Source organism: Pundamilia nyererei, unplaced genomic scaffold, assembly GCF_000239375.1.
Source record: "Pundamilia nyererei isolate P.nyererei 1_Seehausen unplaced genomic scaffold, PunNye1.0 scaffold00201, whole genome shotgun sequence".
NCBI lineage: Eukaryota > Metazoa > Chordata > Actinopteri > Cichliformes > Cichlidae > Pundamilia > Pundamilia nyererei.
In genome coordinates this window covers 944,510-963,463 of record NW_005187602.1, presented here as the reverse complement: position 1 = coordinate 963,463, position 18,954 = coordinate 944,510, and the positions used below count along the sequence as shown (strand labels likewise).

General features: G+C 39.2%; 2 protein-coding genes across 2 annotated transcripts in view; one reads left to right on the top strand and one right to left on the bottom strand.

Annotated features, from left to right (window-relative positions):
• The first annotated feature begins 1,873 nt into the window (after positions 1 to 1,873).
• Positions 1,874 to 12,269, top strand: drd4a (dopamine receptor D4a). The gene is made up of 4 exons (XM_005747636.2): positions 1,874 to 2,613; positions 4,039 to 4,151; positions 7,494 to 8,083; positions 11,760 to 12,269. Exons 1-4 carry the CDS (start codon positions 2,314 to 2,316, stop codon positions 11,963 to 11,965), a joined length of 1,209 nt encoding a protein of 402 aa, XP_005747693.1. The 5' UTR covers positions 1,874 to 2,313; the 3' UTR covers positions 11,966 to 12,269.
• Positions 12,270 to 15,698: 3,429 nt separating this feature from the next.
• deaf1 (DEAF1 transcription factor) overlaps positions 15,699 to 18,954 on the bottom strand; it is a 19,292-nt gene continuing 16,036 nt past the window's right edge. The window contains exons 13-15 of the mRNA XM_013914506.1: positions 18,842 to 18,940; positions 17,979 to 18,068; positions 15,699 to 16,902 (exon numbers count right to left, since the gene is read on the bottom strand). Coding sequence (XP_013769960.1) covers positions 16,801 to 16,902; positions 17,979 to 18,068; positions 18,842 to 18,940 — 291 coding nt within the window. The 3' untranslated portion in view covers positions 15,699 to 16,800. The remainder of the gene's footprint in view (positions 16,903 to 17,978; positions 18,069 to 18,841; positions 18,941 to 18,954) is intronic.

Genomic DNA, 18,954 nt, shown 5'->3' with positions numbered 1-18,954 from the left:
TTTTTATAATAGAATGATTTATAGGTCCGTGTTACGTAGCTTACCAAGGAAGACATTCCTCAGAAAATGGTCAGGTACAAGGACTGGTCTGAAAAAGAGAGAAGAAAATATTTGACGGTTATTGCTCAAGACCTCAAGAAATTGCAAGAAACTCAAGTTCCTTGTATGCAAAATAAAAAGAAATGATGGGTGGGTCAAGACTTTTGCATGGTACTGTATGGGAAAGATGCTTTTTTGCAAGCTGGAGTTAAAAATCAGCAACAAACTGGGTCACAGCTGCTGGTCAGCTGATCTAAACTACATTAAAAATTGACATTTCTGAAGTCTTTCCAGAGACAGACAGGAGGTGTGTTCACTGCTGCCCCATCATCTTCCCCCGAGTGTTGGATGGCGTCAGTGCTCAGCTGATCCATCATCACTGTAGACAGCAAGACCTCTAATTAAAATTCACCTTATCACCTCCAGACCCAAGTGACATGAGAAGAGATTCTAGGCAGTCATTAGTGTTGGTAGAGAACAAAACGGTTCTCAGAAAAGCATCACAGACTATAAACAGTGCAGGAAAAACTAAAGGGAGCAAATTAAATTAAGAAAAATAATAGATTACAACGCTGTAATGGTGCAAATTGAAAGCCATGAAGCTTTCTTAACCATTTACCTGCATTAGGACATCTGTTTTTCAGTACTTAATTTTTGTCAAATTGCACAAAGGAATTTTTGAACCACTAGTGATAACTCTGTCATCTGTTCTTGCACCTGTTCCAGGCACAGTGACACAGTGACAACTTTTAAAATGCATGGTTGCAGGTGATCAACTTCAGCTATTGCGAAGCATTCCTACTTTTTAATGCCAACACACTAATACACCAGTGATCACATAGTAACACCTCAGCAGTCTGTTAGCAAAAACAAGCAAGCCACAGCAACCAGTGGCTGAGTGTTTGTGGTGGTTTCATATCTCCACTAAATGAAAGCTGCAACCAACCCATAAATGTATGGGGCCCTTGTACCCACAACACAATACTGAGCGTGTATCAGCGCCATTTTACTCAATATGAACCCCCCTGTGTAGCAACACCAAAACAGTAAAGTTTAAGTACTGAATTGAACCTGAATAAAATTGTTAATAATAAAATGCCTTCACTGATCAATTATTTTGATTGAACTGAATCCAGATGCTGAACAGCAGCAGATGATTCCTGTAGTTTTCTGTCACCCTCTGGGCCCCTGTTGCACAGCTGAACCTTGTTCATTCACTTAACACTGCAAGAAATGTTTCCCCAACGTTCAAAACACTTCAAGGCTTTAATGTGAAAGTGGCCTCTTGTGGTATAAAACTGCAAACTGTATATAAAAAGATGGAGGAGAGGTGACTCTTACCCTAGGCATTATCACTGTTGTCCCAATGTGATTCTCTCTCTCTCTCTCTCTCTCCCTCTCTCCCTCTGTGTGTCTTTTAGATACAGACTGATCAGATTAGTTATCAGATAAGGCCAGCAATCCTAAATATCAAGGAGTATCCAAAAGGTGTATGAGCTAATTAATGCTGAGTGATAAACTAATGCTACAACTGTACTGATCAGAAACAAAAGAATATTTTTTTCCACTTAATTTAATCAAAACTTGCTCCAAAATGCACCAACAGCACAAATAGAGGTAGAGAGGTCAAATTCAGTGGATATTTTTATTTAATTAATTAATTAAATTTTTTTTTTTTTTGCAGTGGCCACTCCTGTCTCCCCCCGTCTCCGTGATACGCATGCACGCAGATGAACAGACAGATGGACAAACTTCTGCTGGAGCTCAAGGGCTGAAGGACACCGTAAAGCGCAGGTGATAAGCGGCTTTAATCGGTTAATTTGGCCTCGGTGGCCTTTGTGCTAGCGGGCTGCAGGCAAACACTCGGGAGCTGGAAACATCCACGGCACGACACTTTCTCTGCTGTCTGACCCCAGAGTCCTTCGGCTATCTTCCCAGCGTTAAAGAAAGAAGCAGTTTTCTATTGATATGAAGATTTTAATGAAAGATTTTAAAGAACTGCATCTGTATTCTTCTGGATTTTTTTCATCACTAAATATTCTTTGTGACAAAAATCTGACTTCATCACCATATTTTTAATATTTAAATAAAAGTTTAACTTTGTAAATACCAACTTGTGTTTTTGTCCATCTGCTTTTACGCAGAGGATTTTTGCGTAAAAGGCGCAACGGTGCGCACTGGAGCTCGTCACTGCAGTCTGCTACAGTCTAAGTGGAGTCTGTGTGAGAGCATGATAAGGCTACAGTGTGGCAGTCGGACTCCAACCCGGCCTTCATGAGCCCGTTGGCCGCGCTGCTGTGGCTCGGACGGGATCAGACCGACGCGGCGCAGATGGTGGCAAACCTGAGCGCAGCGCAGGAGGCGGGGACAGCGACCGCGGCACTGCACAACCTGCCTGCCCTGGTTTTCGGGGTGCTGCTGATCGTCGTCATCATCTGCGGCAACTTGATGGTGTGTCTGAGTGTGTTCGTCGAAAAGGCACTGAAAACCACCACCAACTACTTCATCGTGAGTCTGGCAGTGGCGGATCTGATGTTGGCGGTGCTCGTGCTGCCGCTCTTCGTCTATTCGGAGGTGAGATGCGACGGAACATACCGTCTTTGGAGATGTTAATTAACTGGGAAGGACCCATAACTGAGAGACACAGCTTCCAGTTATGTCTTAGGCTGCTAATCTCACAGAAGTATTTAGATTCAGGGACCCTAAAAACTGTTGGATCTCTTTCTGAGTCTTTGGGCACCAGATGGCAGGTCATTGCAGTAGCAGTTCTGGATGGCGTTCAACCAACAAATTATTTGAAAAGGCATTAAAAAGTTCATTAAATGTGCAGAATAAACCCTAATAATAGCAGAATCCATTACCTCTTTAAAACCCATGTCAAACAGAAATTCACAGGAGCTGGTTGACTTGAGATATTTAATTCCAAAGTAAATCAAAAACATTTTGCTGCTACATAAAAGGTCAATTTTCACAATAGAAATTCCGTGTTTACATTTTCTGATCTTTGAGTTTTATTTCTGTAAAAGATTATATAGATTTTGCATAAAATATTAAACAGCAACAAACCAAAAAAACTAACAAACTAGGCAGTCGATGTTATTAAAATTGGTGAAAAACAGTAAGACCCATGCAGAAACCAGGAGACAGTTTGTGTAATCCACAAATTGATCTTCAGCTATGAAAATCACGATCACCCCAAATCTGCTTTTGTCAGCAAAGATATTCTCTAATGACTACATATCACCACCTTTCATTGTTCCTTATTGATCTTCAGAGTTCAGAGTGATGTTTTTATGCAATGCTCTGCAGGTTTGAAGCAAAGGTCAGTGGTGGTTTGACAGGGTCATGACCTGGTAAAGAAGCTGGACAGGACAGTTCAGTCCAGGTCAAACTTCCTGTTTACTCAGTAAACTCAGTACGTTACTCTGCACGAACATACAGTGACTTGAAGGTAATAAAACAAAATAAAGAAAAAAGCATTTTTTTGAAATATCAAAGGCTGCCAGCAACCTTTAGCTGGTGGAGTGCAGTTCCTTTATAAAAAAAATCTCAAATCACCAAAGTTTCAGACCTTTTTATGCTCAACCATCTCTGATTTGCATACAAATTTTATGGTCCAAAGTTTGGACAGGCAGAATAATTGCTGTGAAATTTTAGCTTCATATGTCAAATACTTATTACAGAACAATTACAGCTCCGGATTCATTTTTTATGATAAGAAGGGGAAGTGAAATGTTCAGGTTTTTATCTTTAATAGTTTTCAACTTCCTGTTCAACAATTGACTCTGATTTCAATGTGTGGAAAAAATGGTCTGAAAATACAGCCTGAAAAGTATTTGATATATGAAGCTAAAATATCATAGGAATCATTGCATACATTCAAACTTTGTATCATAAAGAAACTGTAGAGTAGAAGGCCCGTTTTGATTTCAGATTGTGTGTCAAGGTAATTTTTGGTGTGAGTAAACATTAAACGACAAGCATTTGTCTGCCTCTCAGTTCCAGGATGGTGTATGGACCCTCAACACTACCATCTGTGATGGTCTCATGACGATGGATGTTATGTTGTGTACTGCCTCCATCTTCAATCTCTGCGCTATCAGCATTGACAGGTGAGTACTCACCTGTACAGGTACACACAGCAGGATCTTGTGTTGTTCCCTTACATTGAAGCCGCACGGCAAGAGAACAGCAGACAATCAGCAGTTCGCTTGATGGACGGTATTTAACAAAAATCTCATCCTGGTGGTGATGATACAGGAAGTGCCAGTAGGTCAGTGATCTTGACAATAGGAATATTAGCTGAATTTCTTGGAACAAAATTTTAAGAACAATTACAAATTGTTCTTGAACAGTTGGGTCTCATTGAAAGTTATATTGCTTTCAAGAAGACCATACATCTGCAGCCTCTTCCCTTGAAGTTCACATATTGCTGTTTTGAACAGCAGTTAACACCAGCCTGTTTAAATGCTCTGGACCAGTAGCTGTGTAAAAGATTTTGTTTTGCTATGTTTATGGCTTTCAGCATATACTGAACATAAAGAGGTGTCACTTCAGTCATTGGTTAGCACGGGAATTTGAAACCTGCCACAGCTTTCCACTTGGAGCCAGGTCCTTCCAAAAGAGGAAGGTTAGGCTTTTTACACTCTAAAAACTCTTCACTCTTGTTACACTCCCATGACAACACAAAAAAGAATTCAGAAACCACAGGGGTCCTAAAGCCTTTTAAAGTATTGCTGATGTCAAAATAATGCAAAAAAGTACCTAAGAATACCTGCAGCATTTACTACAATGTAGTAATGTATACTTTTTAGTGGAGTGAATACTGTAATATGTTTTACAGCAGTAGGTTCTGTGAAAGATGCCGCTCAGATTAGGATTGAACTTTCCACAGAGCACTGTGGCTGTTCTGTGTCTGTTGTCCTATTACAGCTGATGTTCCACACCTTACAAACCATAGACGTCTGACACTTTAAACCCTTTGTATTTCGTTCATTTAGTAACAGTATGGATCTGAATTATTCCCCCTCTTTAAGCTGTTAAAATGCCTAACAGCTTTTCTTCAACACTCTAACTAAAAAGTAGACCTTAGAATAAATGGAGACAGCTGGAACCAGAGATCTTTTTAGTCTGATCTGCATGATTGAACTTTAAGATGGGTTTCAGGGAGCTGCCATGTTGCTCATAACGATGGTGCTGTCAGGCTATTAGAAGATGCTCTCCATATTAGCTTACAGACATTTCGTCTGTTAAAGAAGTGCTAAGTTCAGTTCATTAACTTCGCAGTTATTCAGTTATTAAACGTGACATTAGTAAATGTACAAACCATCAAGGTAAGTGGAAGGTCATCCTGTGGGAAACAAGATGTTAGTTTTCGTAAAGCTTTTCATTTAAATCCACACATTCTAACCTTGTGGTGAAATTAAAAGTTAAAAGATCATCAGATATATCTTAGTACTCTCCATTCTCTCGGAACTCAGGAATGTATCTATACAAACATACATCTTGAGATACATCACAGGAAACACTTTGAAATGCTACTGGCCAGTTTAAATTACTTTCATGTCAAGTTGATCCATCCTCTGTACAAAAAAATTAAAAGATCATGACTGAGAAAATGAGTGAGTATGACTCATCATCTGGGTGTTATGAATGTCCCGACTAGATTTTGTGCAAAACTATAAAGTAGATGTTGAGATAAATATCAAGAAAACAACTAGAAAATTCAAACAGACGTCACAAGACTCCGTATCCCATCAAAAATATTTTTGTGTAGATAGTACATCGATAGATACTAATGAATGATACGTGATCTTATATTTATCTTATATATTCTACTCTACTGAAGGGCTCAAAGCATTTTATACAACATTCCTCATTCACACAAACACTATTCTATGTTTAAGTGCTTAAGCGTTAACTGAGAGTCACACACATTCATATAATGAACGCATCAGAGACCAACTTGGGGTTCAGTATCTTGCTGAAGTATGCTTTGGCATGCAGACTGGAATAGCCATCAAACCACCAACCTTCCGATTAGTAGATGATCTGCTTTGTCTCCTGAACTACAGCCACTCCGTTGTAGCTTGGACCACAATACTGGAAAAACAGATACAGGCTTAAACTCCACGTGTTCATTCCTGGAGTGGACTCCTCGAGAAAATATGAGGAAAAACTGTACAGTTGATGAAAAGAATGAGGTAACGATTCACAACTAATGTAGAGACTCAAGACTCAAGAGTTTTAACTGGCCTCTCATGATTCAGGAACATTCAGGGACACCATCAGATCCAAAGCTTGTCAGGGTCCGATGGTTCTGATATGTCGGCGACCTTTTGTCTGACTCCTGTAAAAGCGCCAAAAGAAAACCCCCCAGAAAAGGCAAAAGAATTTAAATCCCCAAATGAGGGATGAGCTCACTGCTGATGAACTGCCAGGTTTGCTTGGCGCTTGTTAGTATGTCTCATGAGATTATCCGAACTCTCAGCCGATGTTGAGGGATGACAAAAATCCAGGATGCTCTTCAAATCTGATGTCCTGACTCCAGAAAATATGATTACATCAAAGACTGATGGGGAGCAGTGAAGTTAACATGGACTGATGATGATGATCTGAAGCTTTTTGAAGTAGCCAGCAGCGTTTAGAGGTTTAACTGGATGACAGTCTGAATAATTCAAGAGGCAGGTCAGGAGGCAGAATCTGAAGGTCTGCACAGAGTCCACCTGCTGTTAATGTTCAGGTCTGAAGAAGGAACTCTTCTAGTTTTTAAAAAGCTGCCTGATAAGCAGCCGGTTTGACAGAGTCACTTTAGAGGGCTAGGGGCTTCTTTCAGAGTTTTATTTATTTACACAGTAAAAACAAAACAGAAAAAAAGATTAAGATGAAACTGGAAACATCCTACAGCTACAGCATCTTTCAGTCCCAACTGTAACTAATCACATAGTTACTGGCTGCAGTGTTTGAAGAGTACTTAAATTCTGCACTAGTGTGAAGATTCAGGTTAGTTTGATTTTATTTCCATAAAAAGATAAAATTGCCTTCAGTCTTAAAGAATTGTTAAGATGGCAGTGGAATTGGTACATGCCAATTTTAGGTGTTCTCAGCAGCAGACAGCCTTCCTGTGGTGAGCACTCTGAGTGTGGAGAACTACAATGTACAGTGCATTCTGATACCAGAGGATAAATCCTTCAAGCCCACCTTGAGACATTTTAAAAATAGTTTTAGTTCTTCTGCTATAGGGTTTGCAAAACAAATAAATCCTCTGGATGGGTTTTGTTCTTTTGTGGCTGTAAGACCACTGCATGCTTTTGGACATACTGGGACAAGAAATAAGGATAATAACATAAAACACCATCAGTACCAACTTAGAACCATATATCATAAACAAAACCTAAACCTAGTGTAGCAGCTCTAAGCTGGCTGTGATGCCATATTTCTGGCCCCTCTTGCAGGTTCATCGCTGTGTCAATCCCGCTCAACTACAACAGGAAGCATGTGGACCTGCGGCAAGTTGTTTTGCTGTCGGCCACCTGGATCCTGGCCTTGGCTGTAGCCTCGCCAATCATCTTTGGCATCAACAATGTCCCAGGCCGCGATCCGAGGGAATGTAAACTAGAGAATGATGACTATGTTCTGTATTCTTCCGTCTGCTCCTTCTTCATCCCCTGCCCCATCATGCTGCTGCTGTACTGTGGCATGTTCCGCGGCCTGCGACGATGGGAGGAGGCACGTAAAGCCAAGTTGAAGGACAGCATCCAGGCGTGCCGCAAGCTGCAGGAGGCCACAGCCACGTTGCCTCCTCTGGCTTCGCTGCCACCTCTGCTGCCTCCCATTATAGAGCGAGACCCAGCAGATACTCTCGATGAAGCATCCACCTTGCAGTCCCCAGACCTGCCCCCGAACTCAACAGAGAACAAAGACGGCCCTGTGCCAGCGGTCAGTTTTGCAGAGATTAAGTTCAACCACGACCCGCGCAGAAGAAAAAGGGCCAAGATCAACAGCCGCGAGAGGAAGGCTATGAAGGTGCTTCCTGTCGTTGTGGGTGAGTTCACTTCCTTCAGTCGCATTGAGGAGACATTTTAACTGAAAACGTTATAATCTAAAACCAAGCTGCCTTTGTAGTGGAAATGGGTTCGCTGTTGTTATTGGCCCTGTCGCTGCTGTGGCATTGGTTGGACTCTGAATGCTGAGGAGGCAGGCCAACGGAAAACAAGGAATTGAACACTTTAACTTTTCCTTGATGTTCTGCAGATATATATATATTTTTAGAGCTATATTTGATAGAAGTCCTGTTATAGAAATCAACATCATTGGGCTTGTTTTCAGTAACATCCTAACCACATAAGGCTGAATTAGGAACGTGCCCTGGGCTTACAAAAGCCCAAAGTGCAGCAAATCTTGTTGTACTAAGAACAACACTGATGTAACACAAACAAATGGCACAATTTAAGTGTCACACATTAAAGGTGGGCCCTGCGGCTGGTGTAGAGTCTGGATTTCAGGGATAATTTTACCCACTTTAAAGATATAAATGGTGTTGAAAGGTCAAAACACCATAACATAAAATAAATACAATAAAAGAAAACATGAAATCAAACAAATACAATATCATGTGACAAAAACAAACTAAAACACAGGCACCACAACATAAAAAACACGATGGGACTCAAACTGAGCTTGAATTAACAGCAATGGTATAAAAGTGAATTTTAAGACGGGATGTAAAAGACTGGAGGGACCCTGCAGTATGAATATCAAGTGGCAGGATATTCCAGAGTCTAGGAGCCTGATCCTGACATGAAAGCCTGATCCCCTCTAAATGTGGTCATTGAAGAAGGTATGCATACTTACTGATATTCAAAATATATATTGTCATTTGAAAAACAATCAACCATCATTATTTTTCTTCTTGTCCTTCTTGCTAAAACTGTTGCCGTTGATTTGATTGTCGGTGAACCTTTAAAGTGAATGTTGTTATGTCAGACATCTCTGCTCTGCGGCTACCTGAACTCTTCACCGCCACCTCTGATGCCTATCCCGAGGCACTAACAGATCAATTAGAAAGGGGTCAGTCTATTAATAGCAGCCAGCTTTGCTCCCTAATGCGAACAAGTGCTTTCCTTTAGCACACAGCAGCCAATCCTTACAGCTCCTTAATCTCAAATCCAATTATTGGTTAAGGCCATGTCAGGTGCATGTTTAAGTGTGCAGGTAAGGCTCATGTTTAAGTGACAGTCTGAGCAATATAATCCAAATATATTAGGTGGTTTATACAGTACTAGTCAAGGAAAAAATATTTTTAGAAAGCTCGTTGCGAGCACTGTTTTATCAATAGGTATAAATTGTGTTTGGGTCAGGTGCTCTCCGTTATCAATGGGATCAATGAGAGAAAATATGAGAGAAAGAAACTCTAAGTTACAATGTCCTAAGTGGACTTTTACCAAATTAAAAAATGAATTTTTGGCACAGGTAGCCTGAGAAAGATGTATACTGAGTTAGTTAATCAGAGAGGCTCAGTGGACAAAAGCGAGTGTTGGTATAGTCTTTTTGTGACCAGAGGTTATAGTGATGCACAGTAATTAGTTTTTTCTACTTTGATGCAATGGCTCCATAATGTGGTGGTTTAAACATTTATTTAACAAGACAAAGATCCAAAACATGCAGAACAACACAAATACTGGGAATAAATCCAAAAATCATAACATGAGACTTAGTGTTCAATCCCAGTTGGTAGATATGAAGGGCACTTAGTGGGTTAAAGTAACCAGGTGTCCCACTTTAAACCAGACTGTACAGCATTTTCAGTCTTCAGTATCTCCATCTTCATCTGCTGCTGTGGTGACTCGTCATCAACATTTAGATTCCAGGAGATTCTGTCCTAAATCCTGTCACGACTGAGATCTGTTCTGCTTTGATGGTTAATTGCCATATAGCGGGGGAGATACTCCTCTACTTGAACAAGCTTGATTATCTACATTTTTGTTCAGAAATTGACATACAGACATCATGGGCATGCATGCCATGGTCATTTTGGTCCATCATTTGAGCTATTCTTTTTCCAGGGTGGGATGATTGTACAGCATATATCTTTCATGACTTAAAAACAGATTTGGGTGCACAAATTTGAATTTATTCAGGATTTTCTTTAATTGACACATGGTCAAAATAATATATACAGGCTCAAATATATACACAGATTCTCTTAAATATAATATAAGTGGTAATGAAGGTTCTATAATTTGCTAACTTGACAAAACCATGGCCTAATTTCTTGTTAGTGATTGTGATTGAATAAAACCAGTCGTTTCTCTTTGCCAGCATAAAAAGGATTTGTTTGAAAGCACTCATTGGACTAACTAATACTGAGAACAGTGTGAAAGTCCATAAAACTTAGTGTAGATCAAACAAGGAGAACTGTAGATTTACATAATTTGGGAAGGTCTCTTGAATGAATCAATTTCCAAACAACTGCAAATTCCAAAATCATCAGTTTAAAAAATTGTATGCAAGTACAAGTTATTCAGATGTGTCACCACTTTGCCAAAGTCTCGAAGGAGACCCAATCTTTCACCCTCAAAAGATAGGAAAAGGATGTTCAGGAACAATCCAGGAATCACCAACACCCAATCCTGTCATGAATTGGAAACTACTGGAACACTAGCATCAGTGTCCACAAGGAAGTGAGTTTTACTTTGCGATGAATTGAGACCGTGCTGACCAAGAAAGAAGCTGTGCTCCAAAATTGGGACTTTCAAGCTTGACTGAAATTTGCAACTGCCCACATAGACAAGCCAAATGCCTCCTGGAGAAATGTTTTATGGTTAGACAAGACAAATATTGAGCTATTAGCCAGTGAAAGAGGGAGTAATGGTGAGACTTTAAAACCTAAGAACACTATAACGATTGTCAAGAGTGGTAGTGGTAACATCATGCCCCAAGGCTGTTTTGCTGCTAGTGGCACTGGTACATACACAAAGTGGATAGAGTAATGAAGAAGAACTGCCTCCAAATTCTTCAACTTCACCTCAAGTTGGAAACTTGTAGATGGTTAAAACTTGGACACAACTGAGTATTCCAACAGGACAGTGATCCACATTAAGTCCAAACATTAAGTTTCACTCATCTGCTTGCTTTCTTGAGTGTGCAAAGAATCTATTCTTATCATTACTTCGACTTTCCCATACCACCAAACTCAATGCTGACACCATTGCTGTAATCCAGTCGTCGCCTTTGAATCCTATCACCAGTGAGATCTGTTCTGCTATCATGGGTCAGTGTGGTCAAATAGCTGAAGTGAATTCTGTATCTCAAAAAATCCTGTTTAATTCTTCCAAACAATCTCTCTTATTGAAATATCAGTGGGGACGAATGCATATATTTTTATCCCTGGATGTATACTCTTGACTCTGTGTGGATTCAAATTTCTGGACCCTGAATTCTTGTTTTTCCACCCTGGAAGAAGACCAGTCCAATCAAATCACTAGTCCAATTTTACCATGACATTCATGTGCATGACAAATGTATGCAAACCTCTGTCCACAACTAAATATATTAATACTATGTTAATATGCATAATATGTGAATGATATCTGTTTTGCTTAACTTGAAAATGAAATGTATTTTCTCTGTAAACGCTGACTTTTTGCTCTTTAGGATCAGAAGTATTGATTTCACAGAGACGAAGCATTCATCTCCTGATTCCTGTTTCTCTCCCAAAGGTGCCTTCCTATTCTGCTGGACTCCTTTCTTTGTCCTCCACACAATGCGAGCACGCTGTCAAGAGTGCCACATCCCGCCAGCCCTAATGAGCGTGGTGACGTGGCTGGGCTATGTCAACAGCGCCCTGAACCCCGTCATATACACTGTCTTCAACACTGAGTTCAGGAACTTCTTCAAAAAAGTCCTCCAGCGCTGTTGTTCATAGAACTACCGGAGTGGACGCTGCTCCGTGGACCATTCTTAAACGCACAACAGCTGCAAGAGATGCTGCTGACTGTTGATATACTGTCTTTAGTCTGTTCATGTTGCCATGGTTTCCTTCCTCTGTGAGGTTTTTATTTTTCTACATTTGATGACAGCAAAGTGTGTTTGAGCTTCATGTTTCATGTGAAGAAGCTATTCTCTTAGTCTATAAGGTGGATCAATAGCATTTTTGCCATACACAACTTATTTTATATGTTGAAACTCATCTTTTCAGAATAAATGTTTTTGCTAAAAATACACATTAATAAGAAAATGTTTTTGCTAAAAATACACATTAATAAGAATAGTCTCTTTCAGAGTTTGAGGCCCGCTTGAGAAAATGTTGACGAGTGCACAGATGAATCCAAGATGTAGGTGGAAGCAGACGGGTGTTTTGGAAGTTTTCCATTTAAATAAAGCCTGCAGACGAGCGGTGAGCGGTAGCTAACGTTCTTTAATCCAAACACACAAAGAACAGAACACCAAGCTTGTGGAGAGCCCACATGACCGCGGGGCAGGGTCAGCAGAGTCTCACTGAGTCTAACATGGCTCTCAGTTAAATACCTTCTCCAGGAACAAAAGGCAGTACACACTTGTTTCGCACCTTAAGGTTCACACTCCCTTGCTACCTCCCAGAGTCCTCTAAGAGACAAAAGACTCTTCCTGTGGAGCTGTCTGCTTCCTCCCAACTTCCTTAGTACACCCTCACCATTTGTCTTACTGTATGAGTGTCAGACATGTTAAAATCCAGCGGCACCAAGGCATTATACAATAAAATAATGTGATTAATACATAAGTAAAATAAATTCCTATACACGGGCAATCATTACGTCGTCATAAAATCATTTGTAAGCCCTTTTGCCAGGAAAGTAGTTGAAAATGTAGTCATCAAATGCCACTGAAAGGTTTTGATCTGCCATGGTGGAGTGTGATGTAGGACCCAAATGCAGATAGAGTGAGCTGGAGTACGAACAAAAAGCCAGCTGTTTATTTAGGCTGGTAACCCAATAGCAAAACCAAACAGAAATCAGCATGATCAAAACTGGAGCACTTGGGATTCTAGGGAATACATGGGATTTAGGGATTTTTACACACAAAAATAATCTCATTAATAACTGAAAACACCATAAATACAAGAATCTAAAAATAAATCCAACACTTGAGCAGAAACCCAGGGTCCATGGCAATAATCCTCTTAACCTCCCAAGGCTAAGTTGTTTTTGTTTTTGTGTTGTTCTTGAGTGTTAAACTGTTCGCACCACACATTACACATCTATTCCATTTAAGTCATAACAACAGACTTTATGATTCAAGTCATCAGGTAGCAGGTAATTCCCACTAGGCTGAATGAGCTAATCCAGTCAATGCCTTTACATTCAAATGAGTTCCCTCTGCTCGAGACTTGTTCAATTACTGACTAACTTTTTTAAGACTGAAAGCTGGGGGCGTGGCCACTTCGATCAATATGTGGACACTGTGTGTTGCACTTCACTTCTTGTTGGATTCACTTAATTGGACTTCTGCTGTGTTTGTGTTGCTGATGCCTTTTGGAGTTTTTTGTTTGTTTCTTTGTTTTTTTTATGGAATTATCTGATATATAACATGATGATATATAACATTATTCTTCAGATTTTAAGAATGAAATTCATGTTGCAAACACATGTGGTGTTTGTAGATGAAGATCAGATCCCCAGCAGCTAGAACACTAACCCCACGGCTTTAAAATGAGTGCACAATCCAAATGGTGATGCCAGGGTGGCTATGTCTATCTCATATATACAGTCTATGGTTATTTTGAGTGGAAATGGCCACATGTAGGTTAATATTACTGTTATGACCCAAGAAAACAATTTCTAAGCAACCATATTCAGACATGGTAAAAAGTAACAAGTACACTTTCAATTCTTAAGTTTTACACAGTAGGACATGAAAAACAAACAAACAATCATAACCTGAACATGACATATTACTCCACAATGTCATTATGTATTTAAGAATTAATTGAGGTTTGTGGTTTTATGTACAACTCTCACTTTGGGCCAAGCTTTCGCTGTCAGAGAGATGGTCACACATTTGACTCTGTAATACTTTAGGAGTTTATGACTGGGTCAAATCATTGCCCTTCCACAACCCTGCTTGACAGTTGGTGTGAGATGTATGTGGTACTGGGCATTATGAGAAAAAATCATTACTTTTGGTCTCATCGCCCAAAAGGATGTTGTTCCAGAAGTCTTGTAGTCTGTTTAGATCCAGCTTTGCAAAAATAAACTGTGCTGCCATGTTCTTTTCTTTTTTTCCTGGCAAACCTTCCAACCTTCCACAAGCCATACTTGTTCAGTCTTTTTCAAACTGTACTGCCATGAACTTGTCTGCTTTTATAGAGGTGGACACACGTGTTGGTGATTCGTTAGTCAAGTGCATTTGATTAGCAGCACCTGGCTGCTATATAACCTCTTAATTCCTATGGAAGCAGTATGGCTGTACTTAGGTTTTCTCATTGTTTTTGCATTTTTCTTAAATAAATAATGATACTGAGTGTTTCTTTTTCAGCCACCTTTTTCACTCACTATGTGTTTATACACCAAACTGCATTTAATTATTAGTTATTATTAACCTCTGGCTCTCTTCTACAGCACGTCTTTGTCCTGTCCTCCTCCCCCCAACCGGTCGCAGCAGATGGGCGCCCCTCATTGAGCATGGTTTTGCTGGAGGTTTCTTCCTGTTAAGTGCTTGCTCATAGAGGGTCATATGATTGTCTTGATTTTCTCTGAATTATTGCAGGGTCTTTACCTTACAATATAAAGCGCCTTGAGGCAACTGTTGTTGTGATTTGGTGCTATATAAATTAAACTGAATTGATATGAAATACAGTCTCATGTGTTGTTCATCTGAGATTGCATTTCCTAATGTTAATATCTGATAAGGACCAGATTATCTTTATTATGTGTTATACACTCCTTAGGGTTGAAATAGGGCATTCTTACTTTTTGCTATCGCTCTATCTTGATTTTGCAATTTAGGTGTTTTCAAATCATATTTTTTCATTATGGATAATTAGATCATCCATAATGATTACCAAAAAGAATTTCACTGCGGCACCACCATGTAATTTATAACACTGCTACATCACTGCAGCAAAGGGAGATTGTAAGCCATAATGTCAGCAGAAGTAAGCTTTATAACTAGTGTTTAAGTTGCTCCTAACATCAGTCCTGACTGAATGGGGTCCCTACAGAACCTTGAACACACAAAAGAACATTATCATTATTTGATAGTGAAAAGTCAAGAAGGCCAACAGATTACATCAATCAAAACAGGCCAGGCCAACAGGGAAGGCGATTTTTAAAATCCCTCAACTCTACATTTACAGATGTGAATTTTGGCATTAAGTCAATAAAATCGCCAGAAAAGTGCCAGAAATGGCTCGTTCCGTCACTATCAGTGATCAGCAGCAGACACCTGAGTGCTGCTGGGCCTGAGACCCAGCAGAATCAAATGTCATGTCCAAAATGATTAATAAGGAGTCACTCTAATATAGCAGGTAGGCTACCAACTTGTTATTAAAAAGCAAAACTCTATTTAGCTGCACATCAGGGAAATTAAAAAAGCTAAATGTGCAAAAAGAAGAGAAATGGCCTTAATGTATGAAATAACAACCAAAAAAAACCAAACAAATAACACTAGTAGTTTGCTGAACTCTTTTTATTAATCAGTGAAACACAAAGAAAAACGATCTTTACCTTTATATTTACAATTGCTTATAATACCTGTACATTCTTTCTGGACTTCAAGGGCTCTGTAGCAACAGAATAACACACATATACAAATGTAAGAAAATAATAATACATAGTTTTTGCCAGAAAAAAATCAAAACATTCAGGACAGCAGTTTTGCTTGTTTCATGTTCAAGTCACTTCATCATCCTGAATTAAAGATAGATCCTCAACTTTAAATTCTCTAAATCCTCATCAGTGATAACCAACCTTGATTCTTTAATATCAAAATATGTCATTTCTGTCTGCTGAAAAATGTTCTGCAAAGTTTTGGCATGAGGGGACTGAAACTGAAAAATTTTCCCCAAAACACATTGTTATTTAACTCTAAAAATAATTGTCTTGCTTTTCATCATCAAAATGTAGACGTCAAAAGATTGACCAACTTTCTTCTGATTGGCTCTCCCTTTCAAACAGAAGGATTCAATAGCAGGTTGCAGCAGCCAAAGCTGATTTCCTGAGATGACCATATTAGCACTTTGAAGTCTGAACTTTTGACTCACAGGGATTACTTGTACATACACTGAACCCAAAATCTGGCCACTGTGCTCATGCATACATAACAAAAAAGAAGATGTCCTCTTTAATCAGGACTGTTTTTAGAGAATAATGAGGTAAACGAGGTAAAATGGCAACAGCGGAGAGGTAACAGTGGCTGATGGAAGATATAGACCATATGACAACTGATGACACAATGTAATAAAGTCGCTAAAATATGATAGAATTAGGGACAAGATCAATTTATGATGAAAATATTAGTTAGAACCACCACTTCATTGGATACTGCTGCAATAAGACTCCTTAATACTTTTCATAAATGCTAAGTCAGTCTAGTCTAACTTCAGCTCTCACTCCATCAGTGACCTTTTTTTACATGTCAGCCTGAGAAAAAACCTTCACACTAAACTCTCTAAATACTGCTATTTTCAAGCAGGTGTGTTCTCCCAGTTTAGGCCATTCAGTCTGCAGCAGCTGTTAACCTCACTGAAACGATGCACACGCTTTTTCCTAAACTGCTACACCTTCACTTCACTTTGTCCATGTCAATGGCTGTGATTGGCTCTTCCTGCTGGACAGCCATGCCCCCTGCTGACTGAGTGCAGGTGTGTTGATGGTCCTTCCAGTCCTGTGGACAAAAGAGACGGACGTGTGAAGTGACTGATTTTGAAAATCAAGTAGCAACCTTTTGGCATGAAAAATGAAAAGAAAAATGTCAAAAACTGCCTGCAAGGCCTCAAACATGTGTTTACATTGTTAGTGCCTTTATGAACATTTTAACTGAATGATCTGACAAATAGTATGGCTTCCTGTGTGGTACAGATCATCTAGAAGTCTGTGCTTCAGTTTTAGTGGGTAAAGTTCTAGTATTGCAGCATAGTCTGACTCCATCCAATCATTTAAATAATGATTAAAAACGCACTTATTTAATCATTCTTTAACGCCTGTATTTTATACTTAATTCCAATTTTATCTTTCTTTATATCTTTTTCTACTTAAAACCTGTGTGTTTTTAGCAAGTTTGATTTGATATTCACTTTTATTCTTGTGTAATTAGTGCCATTGACCTGTAAGCATATTCAGTACTTTGTTAATGGTCTTATATTATTCATGTTTTAACCTGCTGTTTTATTGTGAAGAACTTTGGTATACCGTTGGTTTTTAAATGTGCTATATAAATAAAGTTGTATTATATTGTATTGTAGTGTAGTTTATAGTCTGTTACTTTGTAAAAATTATAGTGTACCTATGAGGGGATTAGTTTATGAATGCAGCTTGCTGACAATATTTGTTAACTTTAGCTGATAATTTAGGATTACCTCCAAATATGGTCACCTCTGGAAAAGAAACATGGCTGCAGCCAACACACGTGTATTAAGGCTTTAAAAACCAAACCAGTAAGTTATAATATTAGCTATTTGCAAATATATCAGTAAGAAGAAACAGCAGAAACACTTTACAGGCATGTTATGAGTTTGATTTTGCACAACTCTTCAACACCCCTGTTGGAAACATGTTTGAAACCCAACAAATCCAACTACCAGCTGATTTGAATGTAACAGAGTAATCAACGACTGCTGTAACAATAAATTATTTTTTAAACTGCACTGTCATGAAAAAACATTAGTAAAGACTCATAACAAATGTCAGGGAAATCTGTCTATTTTTTGTGTGTCTGACAGAAAAAAGACAGTTGAGTCTTACCTTCCTCTGGCAAAATGTGGAGCAGTAGTTGACTTTGTGACAGCCTGTGCACTCACTCATCGCCACCCGGCCACAGTTTACGCACATCTGCTGCAGAAACAAAGCAGGAGCCTGTGAACATGATAGCTACAGCATTCAGCTCTGCAGATGATTCATCAAGAACTTTGTCACTGAGAACTCTTGTCTTGATAACTCGTTATATCTATATGCTTCTTTACAGTATATGGTATAATCCAAAAGCTTGATTAAAAAAAGAAAAGAAGACTAAAATTCTCTGCTTCCATGTGTTTTTTTTTTTTATATATTTACACTGGAGTTTTAGATACACGAGGTGTTCAATGCAGTATTTGTGCCTCAAACTTTTGGGGTAATTTGCAAATCAGAATTTTTTAACAATAAGATGTAAATAATCTTAAAAAATGTATTCATTCCATGACCCAGGAGCTAGTTGCTATAATCACTACATTGCACCTGACCCTTTTGGCACCTCCTGCAGATGATGGGCCCACAGAATGACTGGGCCATGTGACTCATTCGGGCTCAGCCCCATGGGTTAAAGACTTTGATTACTAGGACCCTCAAAACCCTCCAACATGACAAGGTGGTAGCTGCAGGCATGAGGAGTCCATTCCATGTCAGAATAGAAGCAACAAATTAAAGTATCTCAGGGTCTTATTCATGAATGAGGGGAAACTATTAAAAAAACAACAACAAACACCTAATTGTGAAATGTAGTGTGCTTGGAACGAAAAGTGTGGATGTCTCAGGTCACAATACTTCTTTAAGACTTGTGCTAAATAAGAAATGTAAGGAATTTCAATAATATTTTGGAGCAAGTGAGTGTGTATGTAAGCATGTCATACATTGATGATGATCTCAGTGATTTCAGTGCCCCTCTTAGCTTCAGAGTCATCTGGCTGCTGAAATGAGATCTGGTTCTGAAACGGCTGGGTAAGACCACACTAAACACACGCAC